Source organism: Drosophila busckii, chromosome 2L (genome assembly GCF_011750605.1).
Source record: "Drosophila busckii strain San Diego stock center, stock number 13000-0081.31 chromosome 2L, ASM1175060v1, whole genome shotgun sequence".
In the NCBI taxonomy this organism is placed as follows: domain Eukaryota; kingdom Metazoa; phylum Arthropoda; class Insecta; order Diptera; family Drosophilidae; genus Drosophila; species Drosophila busckii.
The window spans coordinates 7,867,436-7,890,521 of NC_046604.1; the positions used below are offsets into that span (position 1 = coordinate 7,867,436).

Below are 23,086 nucleotides of genomic sequence, written 5' to 3' on the forward strand. Positions count from 1 at the left end.
TGTTGCTGGGTATTATTGTTGTTTGTAAAGCCAAGACCTTATGACTTATTCAGATGATGTTGGGCTCTCTGTGTTATACTTGACTGACTGTGTGCCTCTGACTCTGACTCACGTCATTAATTAAGTATACGACGCGTGCGACTTTGAGGCAATTAAATTTACGCATTTAATGAGAAAAGCTCCACATGTAAGCTACTACACTAGTGTGCTTTCCATGTGTGTGTGCGAGAGCGAGGGTTGCTCTATGCATTGCCATAATAAGCATTTGATACAGCTGACTGCTTAAGTTAAAGTTCATAGCATAACTTTTATACAAAAGCAAAATGAAATGTATTTTATTTTTAATCTTCCCTTGACGCTGAGCTTCTTAGCCATCCCTCTCTTGGCTTACTCACATCTTGCAAATTTAATACATTAATTAGGTTTATAACGACACACGCATATCACCGTTGCGTACATCCTGTGTGTAGTTTTTTGTCCCCCATTTACTGACAGCTCCCATGAGGGTCATTGACACACATTTCATCAACGCCAGTGGCCACGACTCTGCTAGCAAATGCAGTAAACCTGCTACTCCAAGCTGACTTTGAGCCTTCAAGTGGCAACATATTCCACTTAGCCCCTGACCTGGTGATGACGGTCAAGTGCTTTGCATAATCAGCTCTCGCCTCTATGAACTTTAATATCCAGTTAGCACTGAGCCACACACACACACACACACACAAACATATTCGTTTTGTTATGTTTTATTTTCGGTGTTTTGTATATTTTTTTAGCTTCGCTGCGTGCCCTTATATTACCTAAGCCGCTGGCAATTTCCAATTTAATTATACACCTGACCAAATTTGAATATTCTCACACACACACACGCACATATACAAATACATACACGTGTGAATAAATACGTTTTTATACTACTGAGGTATGTATATAGAAATGCGACTACACATGGCAAATACTCGTAAATTAAACGCATTAAGATATTTAAATAATGTTTTGCTTGCTTTTATATTATATAAAGTATGTATATATATATTTTGCGTTGTGCCTTATTTACCACGTGATTAGCCTGAATCATGCCACAAATTCATAAATTTTGCGTAACCCCAGCTAAGCATGTTGCCATGTTATGCGTGTGTGTGTGTGTGTGTGTGCGAGTGTGAGTGGTAAGCAACGCACGAGTCTCGCTTTAATTCATAATGAAGCAATTGCTGAAAGCAACGACATGCCTGTCATCTAACTGAGCAGCAGCTGCTGACTGCCTTTAAAGCTGCACACGAGCAGTTTTATTTGTATAATTATGAACAACAGTTGCAATCTCGACATACACGTAGCGTACAGTGCGTATGCGTAATATGAATTTATTTGTGAGAGAAAGACTTTGTTAAATTAAGCACACTCTCTCTCAAAATGACAACACTCTTACAAGTTGCTGTAGCATCTTTCCCACCACTAGATGCTTTCCCCCCATCAATTAAAATAATTGAGATGGATGAACTAGTTTGCAAACAGCAACTTCGTATAGTTTGCCCAACTCCATTCAAGTGTCTAATATTATGCCCCAAAATAAACACACAAAAAATGTTTATAAATATATTGCAAGTACTCTGTAGCCAGCTGGAACTTAAGAGGGCTTGTTGCCTGCATTTTGTATTTGTCGTAATTGGCTTATTGTGCACTTGACTAAAGCAGTTTATAATTGTTGAAAAAAAAAAAACTTTTGTGCGCAGCTTGCAACTAGCGGAGTTTTGTCAGTTTTTGCCCAGCGACACATAGGGGAGCCTTTATTATATTTAATTTAGTTAAAAGCTTGCAAAGTTGCTGCTGTAAAAATGTTACGCATTGTAGTGCAAACAGAAATATTTTAAAAGCTTTTACGAGGACGTCACTGATTTTAAATACGCATAAAGTAAGAATGTTGCATTTTTTGAACTACGTAACTTGTAATTTCAACACAAAATAAAATAAATTATTTATCATCATATTTTAGTTCAAATAAAGATACATTAAAGTTAGACGCAACACTTTGACTTTCACAAACACAGCGATGTTTGAACGAAATGTCTGAAAAATGAAATGTGAATAATACCTAAGTTATTTATCGGTCGACGATATGAAAGCTTTATCATATAGTTTTAATTTTTTAGATTTTTCCATTCCTTTGTTCGTCATTTTCAGCATTGGTGGATAAAAATTGAAGGATTCAATATTAGAGTTTTTAGTTTTTTCATGGAGGGCCGTGCCTGAGGGTTCTCCGCCCAACATTTCGTTATTATTGCTTTAGTATAACAACTATTGATTGCATTAATATAAGAACGCTTTTGTGTATACAAATATATACAAATATATATGTCTCTATTGCTTTCACAAAAGTTGACTTTTAAGCATAAGCACGACTTCGCACTCTTAAAGTGAATTTCGAGAATTACTTGAACTTTCACGCAGCCTCTCCAAACAACACTTAAACTCTTCAACTTTCTTGCTTCAACTCCTTGATTCAACTGCTTTCTCTGCACTATCGATACTCAAACTTCTTTAACACTAATCGTTACTTCAACTTGCTCGATCGCTGTCTCTAACTTGGTGCGGTATTCAAAGAATAAAAATGTTATCTTATCCACTACTCTGCAGTGCTTTCACTAATTAAATTAACTTTAATAGATGAAGCGTAAGAGAAAGCGATAAAAATTCAATTCTGCTCATAAAACTGTCTTAGGTATAACAATACATTTTTAAGCCTTGCCAAATCGCATAATAAAATTCGTTTGCCAACCTAGCGGCAATACAAAGCTGGTTACTAAATCACACGTATTCCCACTCATGCCTCGCAGCTTTCACGTTATTTATCTACATTATTTCGATAATAGATCTTAAATGGGGTTTCTTTTTAAGCGTAGACGCTTTTATGTGCATGTTGGGCTGGGTGGAAGACACGCAGCATTGAAACTTTGTCATTTTACTTTCCCATTTACACGTTGCTTGGGCCCCCCAATTGGCAAGTGGCATGCTGGAGATAGTGATAGTGGCAGTGGCAGTGGCACATTCATCTTGCTCGCTTTAAAGTTGAATCCACGCGCGCATAAATCACAACCGCACTCCAGTTCATTGAAGTGTCGTTTATCGTTTTGCTATTTTGGCAACGCCTTGCATTTCACCCGTTTGAACCTCTTGGTCATAAATATGCCAATTTGGCACTGGGCTAACCTGCTGACCCCAGCCCCGCCAAGGCTTCCAACAACTAGGTGTACTGGGTGGGAGCAAAACTTGCCGAGTCTACAATTTCCTGCCGCCAGCAGTCACTCAGTCATTCAGTCAACCAGTCAGTCAGTTAGCCAGTCAGCCGGCTGAACAATAAAAATTAAATTTATTACTCAAGTTTATGGCAAAGCAATAAATGTATCTCTCAGTCTCTCGCTGCGTATCTGTTTTTTGTACATGTGTGTGTGTGGGAATTCATCCATAAATATGCACCCATTCGCACCTAGACGATAGTAGGGTGGCTGGGTTGGGGCTGGAGGGCTGGCGGGCCACATGTGGCACACTCCTATAGTTGCCTGCTGTTAAAATGATTATGTTGTTGCAAAAGAGCTTCAAACTGCACACACAACACACAATCCCTCACCACCTAATGCGAGAATCAGCAACCCTTGATTCAAATCCCATAAAGTTGTCGGCCATGTTGTTGGTGTTGGTGCTCAGAGTAGTGTTGTTGCTCTTGCTGTGATAGTTGCCGTTTATGTGGCTGGCAATTGCCGCATCATTAATCTTACTCACGGAAACGGCGCTTAGGTCAAAGTTTTGAGTTTAGGTAATTTATCTTCGAGCTGCCGCAATTATGTGCCGAAACAACAAAAACCCTAAAAACGTACATGCTCCACCCACCCACCTCCCCTTCCGACCCCATGGGCTTTGCAGTCGTCTAGGTGTACGTCTCAGGCCTTAAAGCTGGCGGCTCTCTTGCCAGTAAACAGTTCACAGTTCGCACCTGAAGTTAGCTGAGCTTTAGGCTAGGCAAATGTTGATGGCCGCCAAAACGCTTGGCACATGCAACTCTTTGAATGAAGCCTGAAGAGTCCCCACTCTAATAATTCTTTGCCTTAATAATTGAGCAGCAATTTCGCACCCGCGGCACTAAAATTAAATTGAACTGTTTACAAACACATGAATTGCTTATGAGCGAAACGCCAAACGTGCCAAACAAAGCGCACTAGCCAACTAAAAGGGGTTACCATTAGTGGGGATGGGGCATGGAATCTACCCTCGAATAGGCGTGGCACATTGTGTCGTGTCGCATGTGGGGCGTGCCAGCATGTCTGTGTGTGTGTGCTGGGAATGCTTATCAAGCAAATGACAGTGCAAAACACTGTGGAAATGCCAAACAGATGATGACCAAGCAACCCGACCGCACAGTGACACAAAAACTCTTGAAAAATGTTGCCTAAGCAAGAGAAAATGAACAGAAAAGTTGCCTGTAAAAATAAATTCCTAGTTTCGACTCAACTAAAATTTTTAAAATGCACTTTTGATTTAAAGCTAATTTAATTTAATGAGTTCTCGACTTCGATTATTTAAATTTTGTAACGAGAAATAGAAGATATTTTTGAGTTCCTGCCAGATGTTTCCGCAATTTATCGTGTCCTCAGCATAGTTACTTTATCTCTTAAGCTCCACATTTTATATTATTTAACAATTAATGTATATTTCTTATTTTTTAAAAATAAAATCTTATATTAGATACTTAAACATTTATTATAATAATCTAATTATTTCATTTAACTAAAAAATATATATCTAGAAAATTAAATAAATTTTTTTCTTTACTTTTTTAATTAGTTAAGCCTTAAACTTCAAGTTATTGTATTTTAATTACTAAAAATCCATTATGTGGTTAGTTGTAAAATTAAATTTTCATAACTTTCTAGTGATATTGCATGCCACTGTGCAGCCGCACAATTAATTGCGTAAACAAAACGCAGTGCCAGGCATAAGCATTGAATTATTCAAATCGTCTATAATTACAGTTCGAAGCGCGCGGCCCAACGCATTTATCAATTAAATGCGAATGCGGCAAATCCAGCAATTGAAATAATAGCAACAACAACGCTGGCGCAGGCCAATTAAATTATTAAAAGTTTGTCATAAATAAAGGCAAGCACTTGACAATTATTTAAGCGAATTACACGCAAGTTGCTGCGATCAAAATGCTGACCTCGGCAAATCGAGGGAGCCAGAGAGCAAGAGTTATAGGCAGCGGCTGAACAAAGGCCAAAACGATATATGAGGCTTTAAATTTATGCGATGCTTTATGGCCACATGTGTGTGTTTGTGTGCGTGTAAGTAGGACCTACATACATGTGTATTCGTCCTGCGGGTTTATGAAATACCAGGCGGCTGCCTTTTTTGAACTGTTTAATCTCAATTACCAGTGCGAAATATGCAATAAATCTGTTATTGTTTGTTGTATACACATGCACATATATATGTTATATATAAAATATGCTTATTGTTGTTGTTGTTGTTCCTGCTGCTGACAGAGGTTTGGGCTCAAGTGCCTGCCGCAGTTGTTTCAAATTGCGCCACTCGACTCCTTTTTTTTATGATTGTTGTGCGCAATAAAAACAAAAATAATGGCAACAGTTGAGCAAAAAAATGTATATAAACAAAAAAGAAGTAAAAAACTGTAATCAGGTAGCTGAACGAATTCGAAATACGCTAATCGAAATTTCAAATCAATAAAAATATATGTATATTTATTAGCAACAGTCAAAGTGATGCTTTTCAAACTTAAACTTATCAACAATTTGTTACAAATTGTGCATTCAAATGCCTAACAAATTGTTATTGGCTGCGCTTAGCTTAGCGTATGACAAACAATGAGGCAACACATGTAATTTGTGTCGCGTTTGGGGCTTTGTTGAGGCTGGCAACGATTTGGTTTCATACGCTCGTCTGTGTGTGTGTGTGTGTGTATGCGTGGGCTTCAATGTTTTTTTTATATTGTATTTGTATTTTGTTAGGGCCTGTTTAAGCCTTTGAGCACATAATTTCAATTGCTGTACATAACACAAAGGGATTAACTTTGATTTTGACATATGATTTGTAGGCGTGTGTGTACTTGTATGTGTGTGTGTGTGTGCTTTCAATTGTAATGCGTGCACAATTGTATTTGAAATTCGGTTTTATGCCCTGTTACACTGCAGCCAACAAATTCACACACACACACACACAAATGCACATTGGGAACTTGAGGCCACAGCAAATATGCTGAAGTTGCACGCTAGGATTTTTGTGCACTCTGCTGTTTAAAGCTGCTGCAAGCGAAAAGCAAAAAACAACAACTAACGAAAAACAAGCAAAAATAGCTTAGCCTATTTTCATATATTTCTCAATGCATGTGGGCAATGTGGCCCTGCCTTGCTTAAGCTAAAAATCAATGACTTTCTCTAGCCGAATGAAATGTAATTTCTATTTACAAGCTATGTGTTTGCTTTGGCGTAGGCAACCATTCGTTAAGTTAGTCTGAATTTTGGAATTTCGATTTTTATGTTTGCTCTAGCATTTCCACTTGTAATCTCTGGTAACTTGTTAAATTGATATTCATTATTGATGAGCCTAATAATAACTGGTCTGCCACTTCGGTAGCCAACACACTTGTCCGATGTACTTTGATGATTAGTGGGGTCAGCTAATGGAAACAAAAGGCAAAAAGTTGTTAGCGTTACTGTCTTTATCTATTATTTTTAAACTTTTGCCTGACAGCAAATAAGCCTCGACCAATTTCACATTAGGTTTATTGACAACATATCAACTGACGGCCCAACTCTATTGCTAGCTGGCAGGCTTGTACAAAACATAAATCAATAAATTTGTTAGCATATTAAGGCGCAAAACGGAAGCAAAGTATAATTTGAGTTTCAGAGGTGTTGTGGGTGGGCTGGCAGCCAGTTAGGGTTAGATTGCTAACCATGAGCCCACAATTCAAAGCTCATAAATTTGACACGCCCGGTTTCATAAACTGTGCGCTATATGTATACAGTTATTTTTGTTAGCTCGCGCGCCAAAGTAAATCCCGAAACAAAAACAATTTTCGTGAACTTTGCACTTCTAATTGACTTTGAAGCGCTTTTACGACGATTAACTCAAATGTATAGCACAGATACATAAACTGCTACACCTACACGTCTGTGTATGTGTGTGTGTGTGTGTGTATGTAGTGTGTATCAGTGTGCGGGTTGGCTGTCCACGTAAAATTCGCTAAATATGCCCGCACACGAGCAAACACTTTATTAAGTTCATTTAAAGTTCTGAGTGCTGTCTCAACTGCGGCTTTAATAATTTTGGCTAAAAAATAAACGCTGGCTCTCTCTCACCTGCCTGACAGCCTGACAGACAGACGGACGGACGGACGGACAGACAGCGTGTCTGATATATGCTCTTTATGCAGTCAGCAGCTTATGGGCTAAATTTAAAACCGACATGCCACACTTACTATACACACACACACACACAGACACTCACACTCACACACACACGCATACACATGTACAAGCAACTTACATATGTTATTATCGCACAAACTCGCAAATTTTCGCCAGAGCTCGCAAGCGGCAGGCAGGCAGCAGCAACAGCAACAGCAATGGCAATGCCAACGGCTCCCAAATGTATGCTACAGTATTTTTTTCCAGCACGAGCATTTTTCTTGCTGCTGCGCGCTGTCTTCTCGCTGCGTTGCCTTTGCTGTTGATGTTGCTGTTGCTGTTTCTGTTAGTGTTGCTTGCTGCTCCCAATGGACGCTCATCCTCATCATATTTATGCTGCGCGGCTGCTTTTGGCCTGCTAAGAACTGTTTGGGCTTGGGCTTGGGCTACTGCCATTGCCATACTGCCAGCTAGCTGACTGGCTGGCTGGCTGACTGGCTGGCTGGCTGGCTGTTTGCTTTGCAGCTCGTTGACATTTGATGTCACTGTGTCAGCGGCATAAAAAATTAAAAGTATAAAAATGATGCAGACCCTCTGCCTTAACCGATGTGGACTGTTCAAGCGAAATCGCCGGCATTATGTGCGTAATAAAAACTTGTGGCTTAGCCTCTTTAGACGCTTGCCTCTTGTGTTTGACCTTTTTGTTGGGCCCGCACCAGCGAAAGCGTCGAGAAATCTATTTACAGCAAGCAAAAAGTGTATACAACATTCGCTTGTGCGTTAAAACAAAGTTTTGCCTTTTGTTATGTTTTAAACTTTTCATTTCAAGGCTTTGGACAGGCGGCGACAGTCGCGAGAGGGCAGCAGCCCGCATTGGGGCAAGCTGCCGGCCTGTGCGTGACAGACGTTGCACGGCTGTCACTCACTAGCGCTCTCCCGCTCACTCGCTCAGCACCTGCTGAGGGCTATGGGGCTCTCTCCGCCAACAAGTTAGTCATTTGCTGTATCAAAAAAAAAAAAAAAAACCAAAAACAAAATAAAAATAAAACGCAAATAAAAAACTTTTACGACATATTTATCTTTTCTGGCGTTCTTGCCTCAATGACAAACTGCCTGACGGACTGACTGTGTGTGTGCTTGTAGGTGCATAAATGTTGATAAGATACATATACTCGCAGACTGTCTGAGAGTGAGAGAGAGAGAGAGAGAGCGAGTGAGAGAGGGTAGCCGCAAAAACATACTCAACTGTTTGATGTATCGTTTATTTTACATGGTCAGCCAAAAAGGCAGCTTCGATCTGTCACCATCAACATAATGGAAAACAATCAGCAAAAGTGCTTGCCTGCCTGCCTGGCCGACTGGCTGACTGGCACTTGAAGTTTCTTATTGATTCTGCTGAGCATAGCTAAATATCATTAGGCATGACTAGCAAACATACTTATGATTGAATAAACACAGCACATTGGATTTTCGATGAAATTGTCATTTGTCGCCCCAAGCAACATACAAGCGAAGACAAATTATAATATTACATCGCATAAAGTGGAAGCATTAAATGTTCTCAGAAGCAACATCAAGTGCTCACTCTTAACTCTTTTAAACTTTACTGCGCTCCTGGCGCACTGAGAGCAATAATCTTAATTTCTACGTATTGCTATCAATGCTTATCAATATAAAAAGTCATTCTACTCACATGCATAAAAGTACACTGAGCAACATAAATTGTACCAACCCAAGCTTATATTTGTTCGCATCATATATAAATCAAAGCTGCTTAAAAGAGTCATAATTATCTATTAACTTATTCAATCTCTCTGTCAGACTGTAATATTAAAGACATAAAGAGGTAGGAACGTTCATAAAAACGCACACACACATTCTGCATTAAACCAATTAATTGGACGGAAAGGTTTTTATTCATTATTAAGTTAATGCCCATACAATGTTATTACAGTTGACGCTTGCAATTTATAAGTGTTTGGCTGATGGGGACACACATATTAATTTGCTTTTTAATTTTCGAAATCATCTTTCATTATAGCAAGCTGTATATAAAATGATGTGATTTACTCTAAAGTTTCAAAACAAATGAAACTAAATGCGTATGAATAAAGTTCTAGTTAACGATCCTACAATAGTTTTGTCCACAAGCGTTCATCAAACATTTTCTATGCTTTTTTTTTTAATTGCAAACGCTATTTCTTCAAGTGTAAGCCGTCAACTGTAAATTGAAGATTCTTTGTAGCTCACTTAAAAGTTGTTATCACATTATCAACGCATAAAAAAGCGCTGCTTTAGAGCTGTACTTCAATTCTTATTAGTGGAAAGCTTTTATTGCTGGCAAAGCGTCTCAAATTACATTTACTGTTGTTCTTGCTGTGGCTCTGTCATTTGTGTATTTTCGTCCTTCACATTAAGTTGCAACAGCTTGGACTCCTCAGGTGACATCTTAGCCCTGCAACGCTTGAGCACTACGCCCGGCTTTGGCTTGCACTGGTCCAAATAGCTGGAGCCAAAGTAATGCGTTCGCTTATACTGCGTATCCTTATGCTGCTGCTGTTGCAACTCATCCGGGCTCAGCAGCTTGGGCGCCACATAACGCTCGTAATACTCATCTAAGCAAAAGTATCACAAGTTAAGTTTTTCTATTGAGCAAGAGGAAAACAGTTGTGGGCCAGGCCAACCAGCTTACCTAGCGTTAGACTCATGATTTTCTCATTAGGCACTCCCAGTTGATTTACATTTGGATTATGCGTCATTATAGTAAATTATTTAAGCACTTGCGTATGTTAAGAAACAATTCTCTCTCTCTCTCTCTCTTTAGTAGCTGCTGTCAAGTTGGTGCTGCTGGTTCGCTCCGAGCTTTGGCCCATTGTTCAACACTGTTTGTAGTCACATTAAATTACAATATTAACACTTCCACTAACCGAGCTGTTGTTACAGCTCATTTGCATTTATGTAGCCAATAAAATGCTTTTAACTGGGCTTAAGCGAGTGCCATTTTGAGGCTACAAATTTGGTCTTAAAACATATATTTTACTTAGACCAAATACAAAGTCGACTTAAGCAACTCTCGAGCACATGTCGAGTCGCCGAGTCGAGTTGCCATTGCTCAGGCTGGTTGGCATTACCAAAAGTTGCTTGTTATTGTTATTTTTTTCGGCTAGAGCTCATGGCTTCATGCATGTGCGCTCCTAATGGGTAGCGGTACCCAAGCCGTCGAGGTCTTAAAGCTCAACAATCGTGCTAATGGGCCATACTCGTCGTCATCGTCGGCGTCGTCAACGTTCTTGTCACAGTCCTCGCACTTGTCGACGTCGCCTTTTGCCGTCGTCTGGGTATGCCAAAGTTTTTATTTGTTATTATATACTTTGGCGTGTCAAATAAACATCACACATCTACGTACATGAAACATGTTTTATATGCGCCTGACTCTCTATGAGAGACTTCAGCCAAGTGTATGTGAACGTATGTGTGTGTGTGTGTGTGTGTGAGAGTCCCTACGTGCTGTGGTTGCGCACTTTTTAAAGGTTAGGCATTAGAATGAGAGACTGTGTGTGTGACTGCGGCTCATTTGCATGAGTTGTCGCAGGCTTTTAGCCGAACTTTGCACATAAGGCACAAAATATGCATACACTGGGCTCAAGAGCTCAAAAGAGATATTTTCAAACTATTCATACAAATAAATAAAATGAAATGCTTGTCAGCTTATTAAATAAAATTTCCCTCCTTAACTTTCAATTCTCGGAAAGTATTTAAATATTCAATTTTTACACACAGCCAGTCACACTGTGCCAATTGAGCTTCCGCCATTTGACAGTCGGCTCAAGCTGCTGGCATGGGGACCGTTAATTTTATGCGTTTTCATTCTATCTAACGTGCGATTTATGCTAAGCAGCGACAAATAAATAAATGCCAATGCCAAAGGTGTCTGACAGCGCTGTCCTAATGAGTGTCTTCATATGCATGTCGCTCCATTAATTCACACACAGCTCCAAAGAGCGGAATGTAAACACAGGTGAAGCCAACAGAACCGAAAATAAATCTGAAAGCATTTTTTATTCCAAATACCATCAATTGAATAGCCAGCAGAGCTTAATGCATAGATAGACTCTCTTATGTGTGCATCTTGATTATCCATATTCACTTTTTTGTTTGCTCATAATTTATGACAGTTTTTTTATACACTTTGACATTTTTGTAAAAAATGAAAAAAAGGGTATTATGAAGTTGCTCAAATGTATGTAACAGGGGAGAAGGAGCGTGGCGGACCCTAAAGTATATATTATTTCTTGATCAGCAAGACAAACTGATTCGATTATAGCCATGTCCGTCCTGTCCTTCTGTCCGTCCGTCCGTCGTCCTCGCCATTTGTCTGCTGCGTGATAGAGCTAGAGGCAACCAAATTGGTAATGCTATGTGCTCCTATATCCAGGACACTACGCTATTTATTTTAGTTTTTTTTATTTCCTCCCCCCCTCCCCCGCAAATCGAAAAAAACGATCATATAAGGCAGTACAAAATCTTTAAAAATCTGAATAAATCACACATAAGCTTAATCATAGTTTTCGACCGATTTTGAAAATTTCAAAACGATCGAATAATTAAACTTAGGAATATTCACATTTCAATTTCAATATAGACTGGGAGGGTGGCACGTGCTGACGCGCCATAGAAATCGTCGCTGCCGACGCAGCGGCGGCGTCGCTCAGGCAGAAAACGAGCGTGTGAATTGAGACCGGCGTTAACGTGTTTTGTTGTGTATGTGTTGTGAGTGCATGCGCTTGTGTTTGCTCGCCGATATGGCCCTAGTCAACAAGTGTAAATTTAAGATGTTGGTGGCGCCAACTTTAACGCTGTCCACTGTCGTTTTTTATTGTTTTAAATACTTTTCAACAGTTGCGCCTTGTGTATTGTTTTAAATGGTTAAATTGAAATTAATGACAGGGTTAATTAATAATAAATATTTAGTTTTAAAATTAAGTAGCTTTCACTTTGATAAAGCACTTATCTCTGCTTGACTTATTGCTGTCATATTTACGCTTCACCTCACCAATGAGCAAACAATAAAAATATAAACAGAAAAGAGAGTCTAGTTTGCTTGCTAATGCACACACGCACTCTGAAGTGCAACCTCACCTTCTATTATTAGTCCATTGCACTATGGGGACCTAGACATGATTTTGTGCCATTAGTTGAAAGGCAAAGTAAATAAGCCTGCTCAATAATAATACATTTACTTACATATATCTCTGATATTTTTTTTTTATATATTTTATGAACATATATATTTAGTATATAAAATTAAGTATAAGTATTTATATTATATATAAAATGTATTATATATTACATAGCTTGACAGCAATCTAACATGGAACAAGTATCATCGCGTTGAGACGGAAAATAATGTTAATTGATACCAGGCGGCTGTCGCCAGCTGGGCGGTTATCTGCTTTACAATGAAAACAGTGTAGAGTTGGATGCTCTTCTATCTATAATAATACTGAAAACTCGTTTTTTTATCTTCATATTGTTTGGCTCTTGTTTTGGAGTCTATTTCGAATGCAACTGAAGCTCCCATGCCTTATATGAAATGGAGTCCCAATGAGCCAAACAATATTGGGTGGGAATGAGCTGTTCGTAGAAAAAACAAATAAGGGTTTGAATGATAATAATTATGAGTTGAAACTTACTTACCGTAGAGACGACGATGAAAATACAAGTTAAAAATCTTACGGTGGCATAATATAAAACAATATCACAACTAAATCAAATCAAAAAAATAAATTAAATAAACAAAATGTTCAACAACTTCCAAAATTATATCTAAAAGTCATTGATTTTGATACAATTACAGTTCCAAAGTAATGCTGATATTATATATAAGCAATAAAATGTACACTGCAAATGACAAGGAACTTTAAAGGTTTATGAAAAGAAAGCGAGATTCTCTTACAATTAGGAGATAGCGTACTTGAGTCAGGTATTTGAGTTTAAAATGTAATTTAATAATCTGATATAAAATTAGATTGCGTGGTTGTTATATTTTTATACATACAGATAAAGGTCTCTGCAACAGTCTTTACGGGTCTTTATTCTGCGCTGTCTGTTTCACACAAAGGGCATGTTTGTGGGTTAGTCCTTGCTTTACTCATCGCCGCCTTGCTGCCTTTTGCTGCCAGTAATATGCCATATTAAGTGCATTAAATATTATTTTTATATGTGTATATATAATAATGACTATCCACCTGTTTGCCTGCACAGGCGTAACACATTATTGCTATTATCACAGAATTTTTTTTTTTTAAACTTCGCTGTTTTTATTATGAGACTAACAATAAGAATATAAATCTTATAATCTTATAACAATATTTTAATAATAATAAATTTGTTTTGATGATAATCAAAGATAATAGAATATTTAATAATCTTTGATATAATGTTAAAAATTGGTTAGCCTACTATACCACTCTAGATCGAATAAGCATGAAATACTTTTTTATCGTTTGGCCAGGCAACACAAAAAACATGTCGTATAAGTCTTGCTACATTCATGACATATAATATATAGTTGTAACTTAGAGAATTACAAAATGCTGAAAGATTCGCAAAATTAGCCCTCACATGTATTGAAACTTGTTTCAGAGTTAAACTTAATTGCCAAAAGCTTAATGCTACATTTGCAAATTTAAAAAATACACACACGAAATAATATAAGTATTAGCAAATAGAAACACCCTAAGGAATGGCCATCCAATTAGATTGTGTAAGTCTTATGCTTAGGACTAAACTGTTACCAATTACGATATATAACTAAGTGCTTATTGTTAGTCTATTTTTTAATAATTTGATATCAAAGTATTGAAATCTTTAATACTTGTGGTAAAGACATTTATTTATTTTTCCCTGAGTGCATGGATTAGCGTTGGGAGAGTCTCGCTCTGTCTCAGCGATTGGAGTAAGAGGTGTTAACAGCTGCAGCGTGGGTGAGAACACATTGCATATGCATAAATGCAAGAAGAGGTTTTTTATTCATTAAAAACAATTGCTGTTTTTATTAAAAAAGTTGTTCACAGTGTATTTATTAAGCCTTTCAATTTTCGTGTCATTCAGGAGATTGATTGATTTAAAAGCTTTCACAACCTTAACTTTATTTATACAATAAATTTGTTGTTTATCTCTTTTCAGCATGCAGCTGTTATACGCTTTGATCTCTTGCCTTGTCTGCACCGCCCACTGTTGGCAGTTTGATGGCGGAGGTGAGGCACTTGCTGCAGGTCAAAGGTTGCAACGTCTGCCTCGGAATGCGGCGCGTGCATTGGCGCGCGGACCGCCGCCAGCGCGAGGATCGGCAGCGCTGCTTGGCTCGCAGCAGCAGGATGTGCTCTATGCCTGCCCACTCAACTCGATGTGCCAGTGCGCCGGCCTGCCCAACGAGACGTCCACGCTGATTGAGATAAATTGCAACGAGGTGGCGCTCTACAAGTTTCCAGGTAAGTGCTCCAGCTGCAGCTCCAGTTGCCATTTGCCGTTCCAGTTTGCTATTTGCTGTCAACCATCGGACTCGTTGGTTTTGTCGGCAAACTTGTCGCTCGCTTTATTTATGTGACAAATATTTTCTTTTTTGATTCTGTCTGTGGGCTGGGCGCTATAGCACTATAAATTGGTCCTGCCGCCAGGACAATGCGACAATGACAATTGTTCAGTGTCTTAGTTTAGTATGTTGTTGTATTTTTTTTTTGTTGTGTTTTTTGTCCGCTTGCCAGTTACAGTTGGCAGAGCCTGAGGCGAAATGTAATTTTTTAATGAAGCTTCAAACGGCTTTGTCCTGGCCCTGGCAACAGGATACAGTCCAACAGGAGCTGCAGGCAAACAACATGCCGAGTTCGCTGCGTTCCCACAACAAAATTAAATCTTACATTTAAGTTTGCCAATTAGTTGTAAAAATAAAGTTTACTTTTTGGGCTGTCCCTGTTCCTGTTCTTGGCAACGCCGCATTCATTGGCTCTAGCTCGCTCTCTCGCTCTCTCTCTCTCTCTCTCTCTCTCTCTTTTAGTCTTTCACTCGTTCCCAGTGTTGACTTCCGCCTTGGACAAACTTTTTAACGATTGCTGTGGCAAATTCCACGCTAATTTTGTAGTTTTTAAGTAATGAATGGCAAGTTTTGTGCTCCATTGTCATTCCCAATTCCATTCCCACTCACAATTTTACAATTTCAGCTCTGCAAACTCTACACACTCCTCGCCTGCTGTTGTCTTTTCCTTGCTGTTGTTGTTGTCTCGTGCCAAAATATTGCCATTACCTATAGTGCAGCAGAATGCAAACAACGCCAGCATTGTCACGCCCATCGTGCTACCTCAAGCTGCCGCATTAAGTTGCAAAGCGCGCGAGGCAACGGCAACAAGCACTTTTGACTGCCAAACACACAAAACACAAAAATTGGCCAGACATTGGCAGCGTCAGTTGAGGAATACCATAGTCCTGACGCTTGCTACAGAGCGGTGAGGTGAAGGGGACACTGACAGATATGAGTATGGAGGGTTGAGCTATTGAAAACTTTTAGCTTGCCTTTCAATTGCTGGTGAGGAGGATTTCGGATGGAGAGAGGATTGTATGTCAGCATAGTGCTGATATCCGCATTGCCAATTTATCTGCCACAATATTCTGTGCTGTGTGCTGCTGTCTTCAATGAATTCCCAAATTTATTCACGTTTATTTTTTTTGCTCGCTGCTTTTTCATAGAAAATTGCAGCTGTAGCTATGTTAATGGAAATGTTGCAGACTATTGAAATTTACGAAAGGTTTATGCAGTCGCGTTTGAAGCTTGTGGGAATTCATAATATTTCCAGCTGAAGGCTCAAGCTGTCAGAACACCGTAAGCTTATCTCATTGTAAATAAATATAGGAGAAAAAAAAAGTGTCATAAAAGAATATTTGAGAAATGCAAATGGCTTAGCTTGATTAACTAGAATAGAATGCAATTCAATAATCGATGCCAAATATAAATACCAGATAGTTAAATTCAAGTGCTTCACGCTTTAAACTTAATTTACAAGCGCAACATAAATCTCAATAAAATGTACGCACTTATTGAAAACATTTTTGTATTTAACGCCAATTAAGTGCAGAGTTTATTTTGCCTACTCGAGTTCGCTGCAAAATTAATTTTCAGTCTTGATTGCTATTAACATAGCTTACACAAAAAATGTCATTGGACATATCGGACAGCACCTGAAGCATTTCGAACAGAGAAAGGCATGACCTCACTGGCCATATTTGATCGCTACTCAACAATTAAAATCTGCTCTTCAAAATGTATGTATATTCAAATAAATGTCTCACTTGAATGCAATTTATGTCTTTTGCATCAGTGAATTGCATTGAAGAAATGCTGCTGATGTTGCCTCAACTGCTGCTGTTGGAAAACTTTTGGCAATTAGCAATTCTAATGTGGAAAAAAGAGCTGAGGCAGGCAAGCCAGAGAAAACACTTTGCTTGACAGTCTGGCTAATTGCGTGCCACGCCCGCAAAATTGTCCACAGCTGAGGGGTAATGGCCCGGTGGCTGGCTTACTGGCTAGCTGCCTGGATGGCTGGCTGGCTGGCTGGTGAGCATGTGGTTCGGTTTAGCTGGTCAACATTGGACGTTCTGTCCTCCCAACTAGAGCAGAGCATACAACACTGCATACTTTTCAGCGCTCACGCAAAAATACACAAATATATGCAGTCCGTATGAGTGGGACGGGGGAGGGGAGGCGGGGCGTATGGCACTTGCACAACGATGACAACGACTTGAAATTCATTATAAATTCCAAAAAATTTGTGTTGCCAAAAATATGCAACAGCAGTGGCAGAGGCAGTGGCAGCGCCAGTAGCCAGCTGTCCAGGCTGTCCAGGCTGTCCGGGCTGGCCCCAAAACGACTGTGTCCGAGCTGTAAAAGCCATTTTGGTCCATTGTGACAGCGCTGCACGCAATTTAAAGTAAAATTTCTATTGTCTTGTCCCGTAAATGATATTTAAGCCAGCTATGTGCAATTTATATATATTTTTAATGTTCTCTGGTCATTTTAACGCTCGGACAGTGCTGATGATGCGCTCCTCCGGGAGAAACTAGCCCATGCAGGCAGCCAGGCAACGTTCGATTCTGACCACAATTTTCATGCCGAAAAGTATTTCCAGCCAAGCAAAAATGAAACAACAAGACTTTCTGTACAGATGCCGCATGTTTCCTGCCCCGGCCGGCTGTCAGCCTTATGCTTCGACTTTTGCCACCGAGCACGAAAACTCGAAACGGTTATAAATGAGCCTCCCACACTCGCTTGCCAGCCGACCCGCTCGCTCGAATATATGTCCGAGCAAAACAATAACTTTTCAGCTGACGTAATCTTCATCATACACACACACACACACACACGGAGGCAGAGAAACACAAGCGTTGTAGTGCTGTGGGTAAAGTAATATATAGAAGCTACTTATGCCGCTTGCTGTGGCGCTACACAAGGGCTGAGCTTATCAGTTTACCATAAATAGTTGTGTGGAGCTGTTAAGTATTTATCAATTTGGTGATGATAGTTTTCGAGCATGCATATATATCGATATAATCGATAGGCTGCACATCCAAGTAACTCACTAGCTTAAATTTAATTTGTGTCAATTGTCAGAGCTCCAAGCAAAGCAAAACAATGCAAATCTAATTGGTTTTATGTGTCGCAGTTGCAATGCAATAAATATAAATTGCATAAATAATATTTAATTTATATGTACATACAACTAAATGAGCAATTGTTTTGAGCAATTTGTGTGTGCGCACGAAATGAGCACAAAATGCATTTAAATTTTTCATTTGCAATAGTTGGTTTCAATATCTGCATGTCCATTTGCCAACTGTTTTTTTGCGGCTGTACACACACACACATACACGCTACGATTGTTGTTGATATTTTTGTTTGCTTGCTTATGGCGACTTGGACAAACACTTGGCAAGTGACGCACAACGAGCGGCGAGAGCCGACACAATGTAGCAAATGGCGTTGCCCGCTTGCTAGTAGTAGTAGTAGTAGTAGTAGTAAATAAATAAATATGCTTGGCATTTGTCAGAGAATTGACTCGAGGCCATAAAATACAAGCCAAACGAGCGCTCTCCTTACGCTTTGCCTTCCCAACGTCCTCAGGCAATGGCTAGAAGTTTATTAACGCCATATGTTGTATGCCGTCCACTCATAACAACAACAACAACAAGAACAACAGTAGCAGCAGTTACGAAGCTTACACACTGACTGCGTTAGCCACGTTTTGTGGGCCAGAGCGCGTGTCAACAATGCGTATGATTAATATTGTATTAATATGCGATATGTAATTAAGATGTAAGCTGTTTGTCTATATCGACTTCGTCCCCTGCCCCGTGTGTCGCACGTGCAAGCACATTGAACTTATGACATTTGAATTAAAGCTTGCAGCCCGATGTTTCGGGCAAAACCTTGATAAATTGCCAATAAATCTAAAGTGCAACCTCAACAGACTATTCAAATAAGTGTTTGTCTGCTAATAGATCACAAATTTATACCAACGCCCAATTGGTTTTATATTGCTGGTAATTGTCTAACAAATTTATATGCCAAGTTAATTGTACTTTAATTATTTAAGTGCAGTCAGCTGTAACTGCTGAAATGCTGCATGGCCAGAATAAATGACAAACTGACAATCTGCACTCGGATTTCACTTTGACTTTTACCGCATATAGTAGCGTCGTTATCTGAGTGTGTGCGTGTTTCATGTGTATGAGTACTGTGTATTTGGATATTGGCGCATTGTGTCAGTGTTTGTATTTTGAAAGCCGTCAGGAAAGCTGCTAACTGAAAATAACAAAAAAATAGCAGTTTGCAACCAAATTCAACCGGCAACCAGCAGCAGCAAAAGGAACAACAACAAAGCAACCAACGCTCCTTCCAAAAATAGCATAAAAAAAACCAAAAAAAAAAATAAATGACAATTCACGAAAAAAAATTTTCAATTAAAAGCGAAAAGTGCATTTTCATGTTGCACGTCAGTTTTCTGTGGCTGCACTCCTACCTCATGCCGCTTGCCTCACGCCGCATGCCGCATCGAGTCATGACACTCAAAAAAACGGAACAACAGCAGCTACAGAATAACAACAAAAATATGTTTATATTTTTGTTGCGTCTATGAGCTGCCTGCAGAGGCGTGTGGCAGAGGCCGCTGCCGCGGGTTGCTTAGTCGCCTGGCCCGGTCTGAGCGAAGGTCAGGCCATAATTTAAGCTGACAAGCATGACACGGAAATTCCCTTTGGAGCGCATTTCATATATAATCAGGCTAAAAACACATGGCCAACATGTCCACCGAGTACACTGAGCGTCTCGGCAGGCAAACTGCGACTAACTGCCGTTGGTAGCAACTGCTCTCCTTGGAGAGACGCCGACGCCGATGGCGGCACACTCGTCTGCGAACCTTGTCGCAATTGTTAATTAACACATGTTCAACGCATAGCAAATTAATTGCGACACTGATGTCTCCCCAGTGGTCAACAGTTCCTACACCGAAATACTCGAAATCAAAAGTAGAACCATCGTGCTGGAATAGATCGCAGATCTTAAAGAAATTAGAGCTCACGACAAAAGCACGCGCTTACTGTTGGACATTCAGACAGCCAGTCGAAATAAAGAAAAAAAATAATTTATATATGTATATAGTATACCAATTATATTGCTTAAAGGTCTTTTGATTCTTTTCGGGCAGTACCATTTAAACAAGTAACTAGTCTTTGGGTAATTATTGGAGCCTCTAATTCAAGATAAAGTTAGAAAATTAATTTTTTTATCCTAGCCCTAATCTCTATTAATTAGTACAGCAACCAATTTTTTGAGAATGCAATTTTTAATTACTTCAGAGTTTGTTCAAAAAAGTAATTATTATTTCATTACCATTATTTATATGTATATATGTATATGTCAGTCAATTTAAATAAAACTAAATTAATGCAAACAAATATTTGAAAATATTTTTATGAAGCAGATACATTCTTGATCAGTAAAACAAACTGAGCCATGTCGGTCTATTTGTACGAATGAGAAAAATGAACTCAGAAACTAAGAGAGCTAGACACACCCTATCATCCATCTCATACCGAATTTTCGGAAATATTTACACTTAAATTTTCCATGTAGACAACGAAGAGCGACGAACTATCAGATGAAGTTCCAGTTTCAGTGGCAAATTGTATTTTATTTTTGTATCAAAATCACTTTGATGAATTTAACTTAATGTGCGTTGATTCTGTTTAAACTTTAAGTATGCAACATTTAGTTTTTATTCATTTTATATACTATCAACCACATAAAATCAAAATCTATTTGATTATTCACTTCGCTTTCACTTCATTATTTAATTGCTTGATGCTCTTCAGGGCACAATGTTAAGCACCTGGAATGTGATAGGTGAGCTCAGCTTGCAATTTAATGCTACAAAGGACAGAAAAGTCACATCAAGAGCAATAAAAACTACAAGAGCGTCGTCTCGTCTACAATTTCAATTAAAAATCAATGTGTGTATATTACAAACTTATTAGCCCTTCATTAGCCCTACATAGCAGCATTCAATTTAATTTTATACAAGCTAAGTGCTCATTTGCTGTCGCATAGAATTAAAGTCAGACCAGCTGCTTAGCATTAATGCGATGGTATAAACATTTTCTAAAGCGCCCTTGCATGGCCATCAAGACGGCGAGCGGCTTACTCACCAAGGATGTCACTTGGCGTGTATTGAAGTTATATGCATGTATATAAATTGCCTTTTTAAATTGCTCGCTGGTCGTTGGGCTATTACGAGGGGGGAGGTGGAACCGCAACGGAGAAGCGCGCATAAAAATCAAAGTCCCGCCCGTGGGTAAATGCCCCACAGCCTCCATTCGATTGCGCTCTCAGTCTCTGGTGCGCTTTGTTTGGTTTTTGTCTTGTCTATTGTGCTGGGGCGCAATGGTTCGCTGATGACCCATTTGCTTTAACGCGCCAGCTATCAAACTGCCAAAACAAAAGCCATCATCGTTAGCCTTGGTCAGGACACTGAGGCGTGCTCTGCTGGTGCTGGCTGACAGACCAGCTGGATGGCTGCCTGGCTGGCTTGATACACGGGTTATGGGAAACGCTTCAAATGCCGTTTAAAATCAATTTGAATGATGAACTGGCGGCCTGATGCTGCCGGCCAGAATCACAATCACAATCACTTTGAGTCACTACTACTCGATATTCATCTCACTCTCTCTCTCTCTCTCTCTCTCTCTCTCTCTCTCTCTATCTCTTCTCTCGCTTCAGAGTTTATTCACAGCAGTGTGCGCTATATCGAAATGTCAAACACGCATCTGCAGAGTGTCGATGACGAAACATTTCAGGGCCTGCGTCTGAAGACACTAAAGCTAATCGACAACGAACTCCAGGATATCTCGGAGCGAAGTTTCAGGTGAGTGTTGAAGGGTTACAAGGACTAGCACCCATTTGGACATTCAAAATTGGGGCTAGCTCGCATAAGTGCTGAGCCATGATGATGCACTCAACTGCTCCCCAGAGCCAACACACACACACACACACATAAACACACACACACTCTAGGCTATGTATACTATATATTTACATACAAATGTGCTGATGATGCGACACTTGCACCGAGCCTATTTATATGATACGCTCTGCGCCAGTTTTTCACTTTTTTCACATTTACATGCCACGTGTTGTGTTTGTATGTGTGTGTGTGTGTGTGTGCGACTGCTTTGTATGAATATATATTTTACAACATAAACCTGCAAGTTGTAAAAAAGGCGTAAAATTAAGTTTAACAAACGCCTGGCAAAGGGTGAACGCGAACGCTTAAGAGCGGCGGCCAACAAGGGACGTGTGTACTGTTCGCTGCTGACTGTGTTGAGTGTTGAGTGTTTCGTGGGAGCACTCAGGCTGAAAATGCAGGCAGGAAATGCAAACTCACATGACGAACATAGTGCTGTGCACACACACACACACACACGCATGCATATGTGTGTACACAAATAGCGGCAAAAAGAAAAACTTTGCAGCGCTATTTGTTTGAGTGTAAATAATCACAAAAAGGAAAAACAACAAAAAAAAGCGCGCGCAGTAGTAAATTTGATAAGCAACAATGACAGAATATTATATACCCTAGCATAACAAGAAGTACGCAAAATAAATGCAATTAAGATAAATTACGTATACGTATACTTAATATTATATAAAAGCCATTTTTTATTTAAATTTAAATGCATATTTTGATAATCAACTTTATGCGCAAAATGCTAACAAGCATTGCTCATAAATATTATATTATATATAATATAAGCTGCAGCAACAATTACCAAGCTTTAATCGTCGTTTTAAAGCTGATTACTTTTCACCGACAACAACAACTCCGACGCCTTTAGGTAACGAACTGATTTATATGATCGCCAATTAGCTTATCCAGTGCTGTTGCATATAAAATTTTTACGCGCGCATGCCGCAAGTCATAATGCCCCGGTAAAGGGTTATAAAACAACTGGCACGCGGGCAGAGGCGGGGCAGGCTCTCGAAATATGCGTGCAGTTTGTACTACAAGCACATATTTCGTCAGCTTTTTTATAGTGCTTGCCACACAAGCACATCACATCAAACA

The 23,086-nt window shown here is 39.4% G+C and overlaps 2 protein-coding genes across 3 annotated transcripts in view; one reads left to right on the forward strand and one right to left on the reverse strand.

Moving 5' to 3' along the window:
* The window catches only part of LOC108594524 (chaoptin), a 45,540-nt gene that overhangs the window by 12,035 nt on the left and 10,419 nt on the right, over positions 1-23,086 (forward strand). For both annotated transcript variants that reach the window (XM_033293622.1, XM_017979731.2), the window contains exons 2-3: positions 14,607-14,911; positions 21,742-21,886. In XM_033293622.1, the coding sequence (XP_033149513.1) occupies positions 14,608-14,911; positions 21,742-21,886 (449 nt within the window). In that variant the 5' untranslated portion in view covers position 14,607. The remainder of the gene's footprint in view (positions 1-14,606; positions 14,912-21,741; positions 21,887-23,086) is intronic.
* LOC108605488 (maker520) lies at positions 9,381-10,213 on the reverse strand. The gene is made up of 2 exons (XM_017995202.2): positions 10,111-10,213; positions 9,381-10,033 (listed from the first exon to the last, which is right to left on the reverse strand). The coding sequence occupies exons 1-2, from the start codon at positions 10,175-10,177 to the stop codon at positions 9,780-9,782; spliced, it is 321 nt and encodes a 106-aa protein (XP_017850691.1). The 5' UTR covers positions 10,178-10,213; the 3' UTR covers positions 9,381-9,779.

Excerpts from the sequence above, each read along its gene's own strand:
- LOC108605488 (XM_017995202.2), bottom strand. The coding sequence starts at position 10,177 with ATGACGCATAATCCAAATGTAAATCAACTGGGAGTGCCTAATGAGAAA. Across the intron at positions 10,034-10,110 it reads AATCATGAGTCTAACGCTAG|ATGAGTATTACGAGCGTTAT; the intron begins GTAAGCTGGTTG and ends ACTTTTGCTTAG.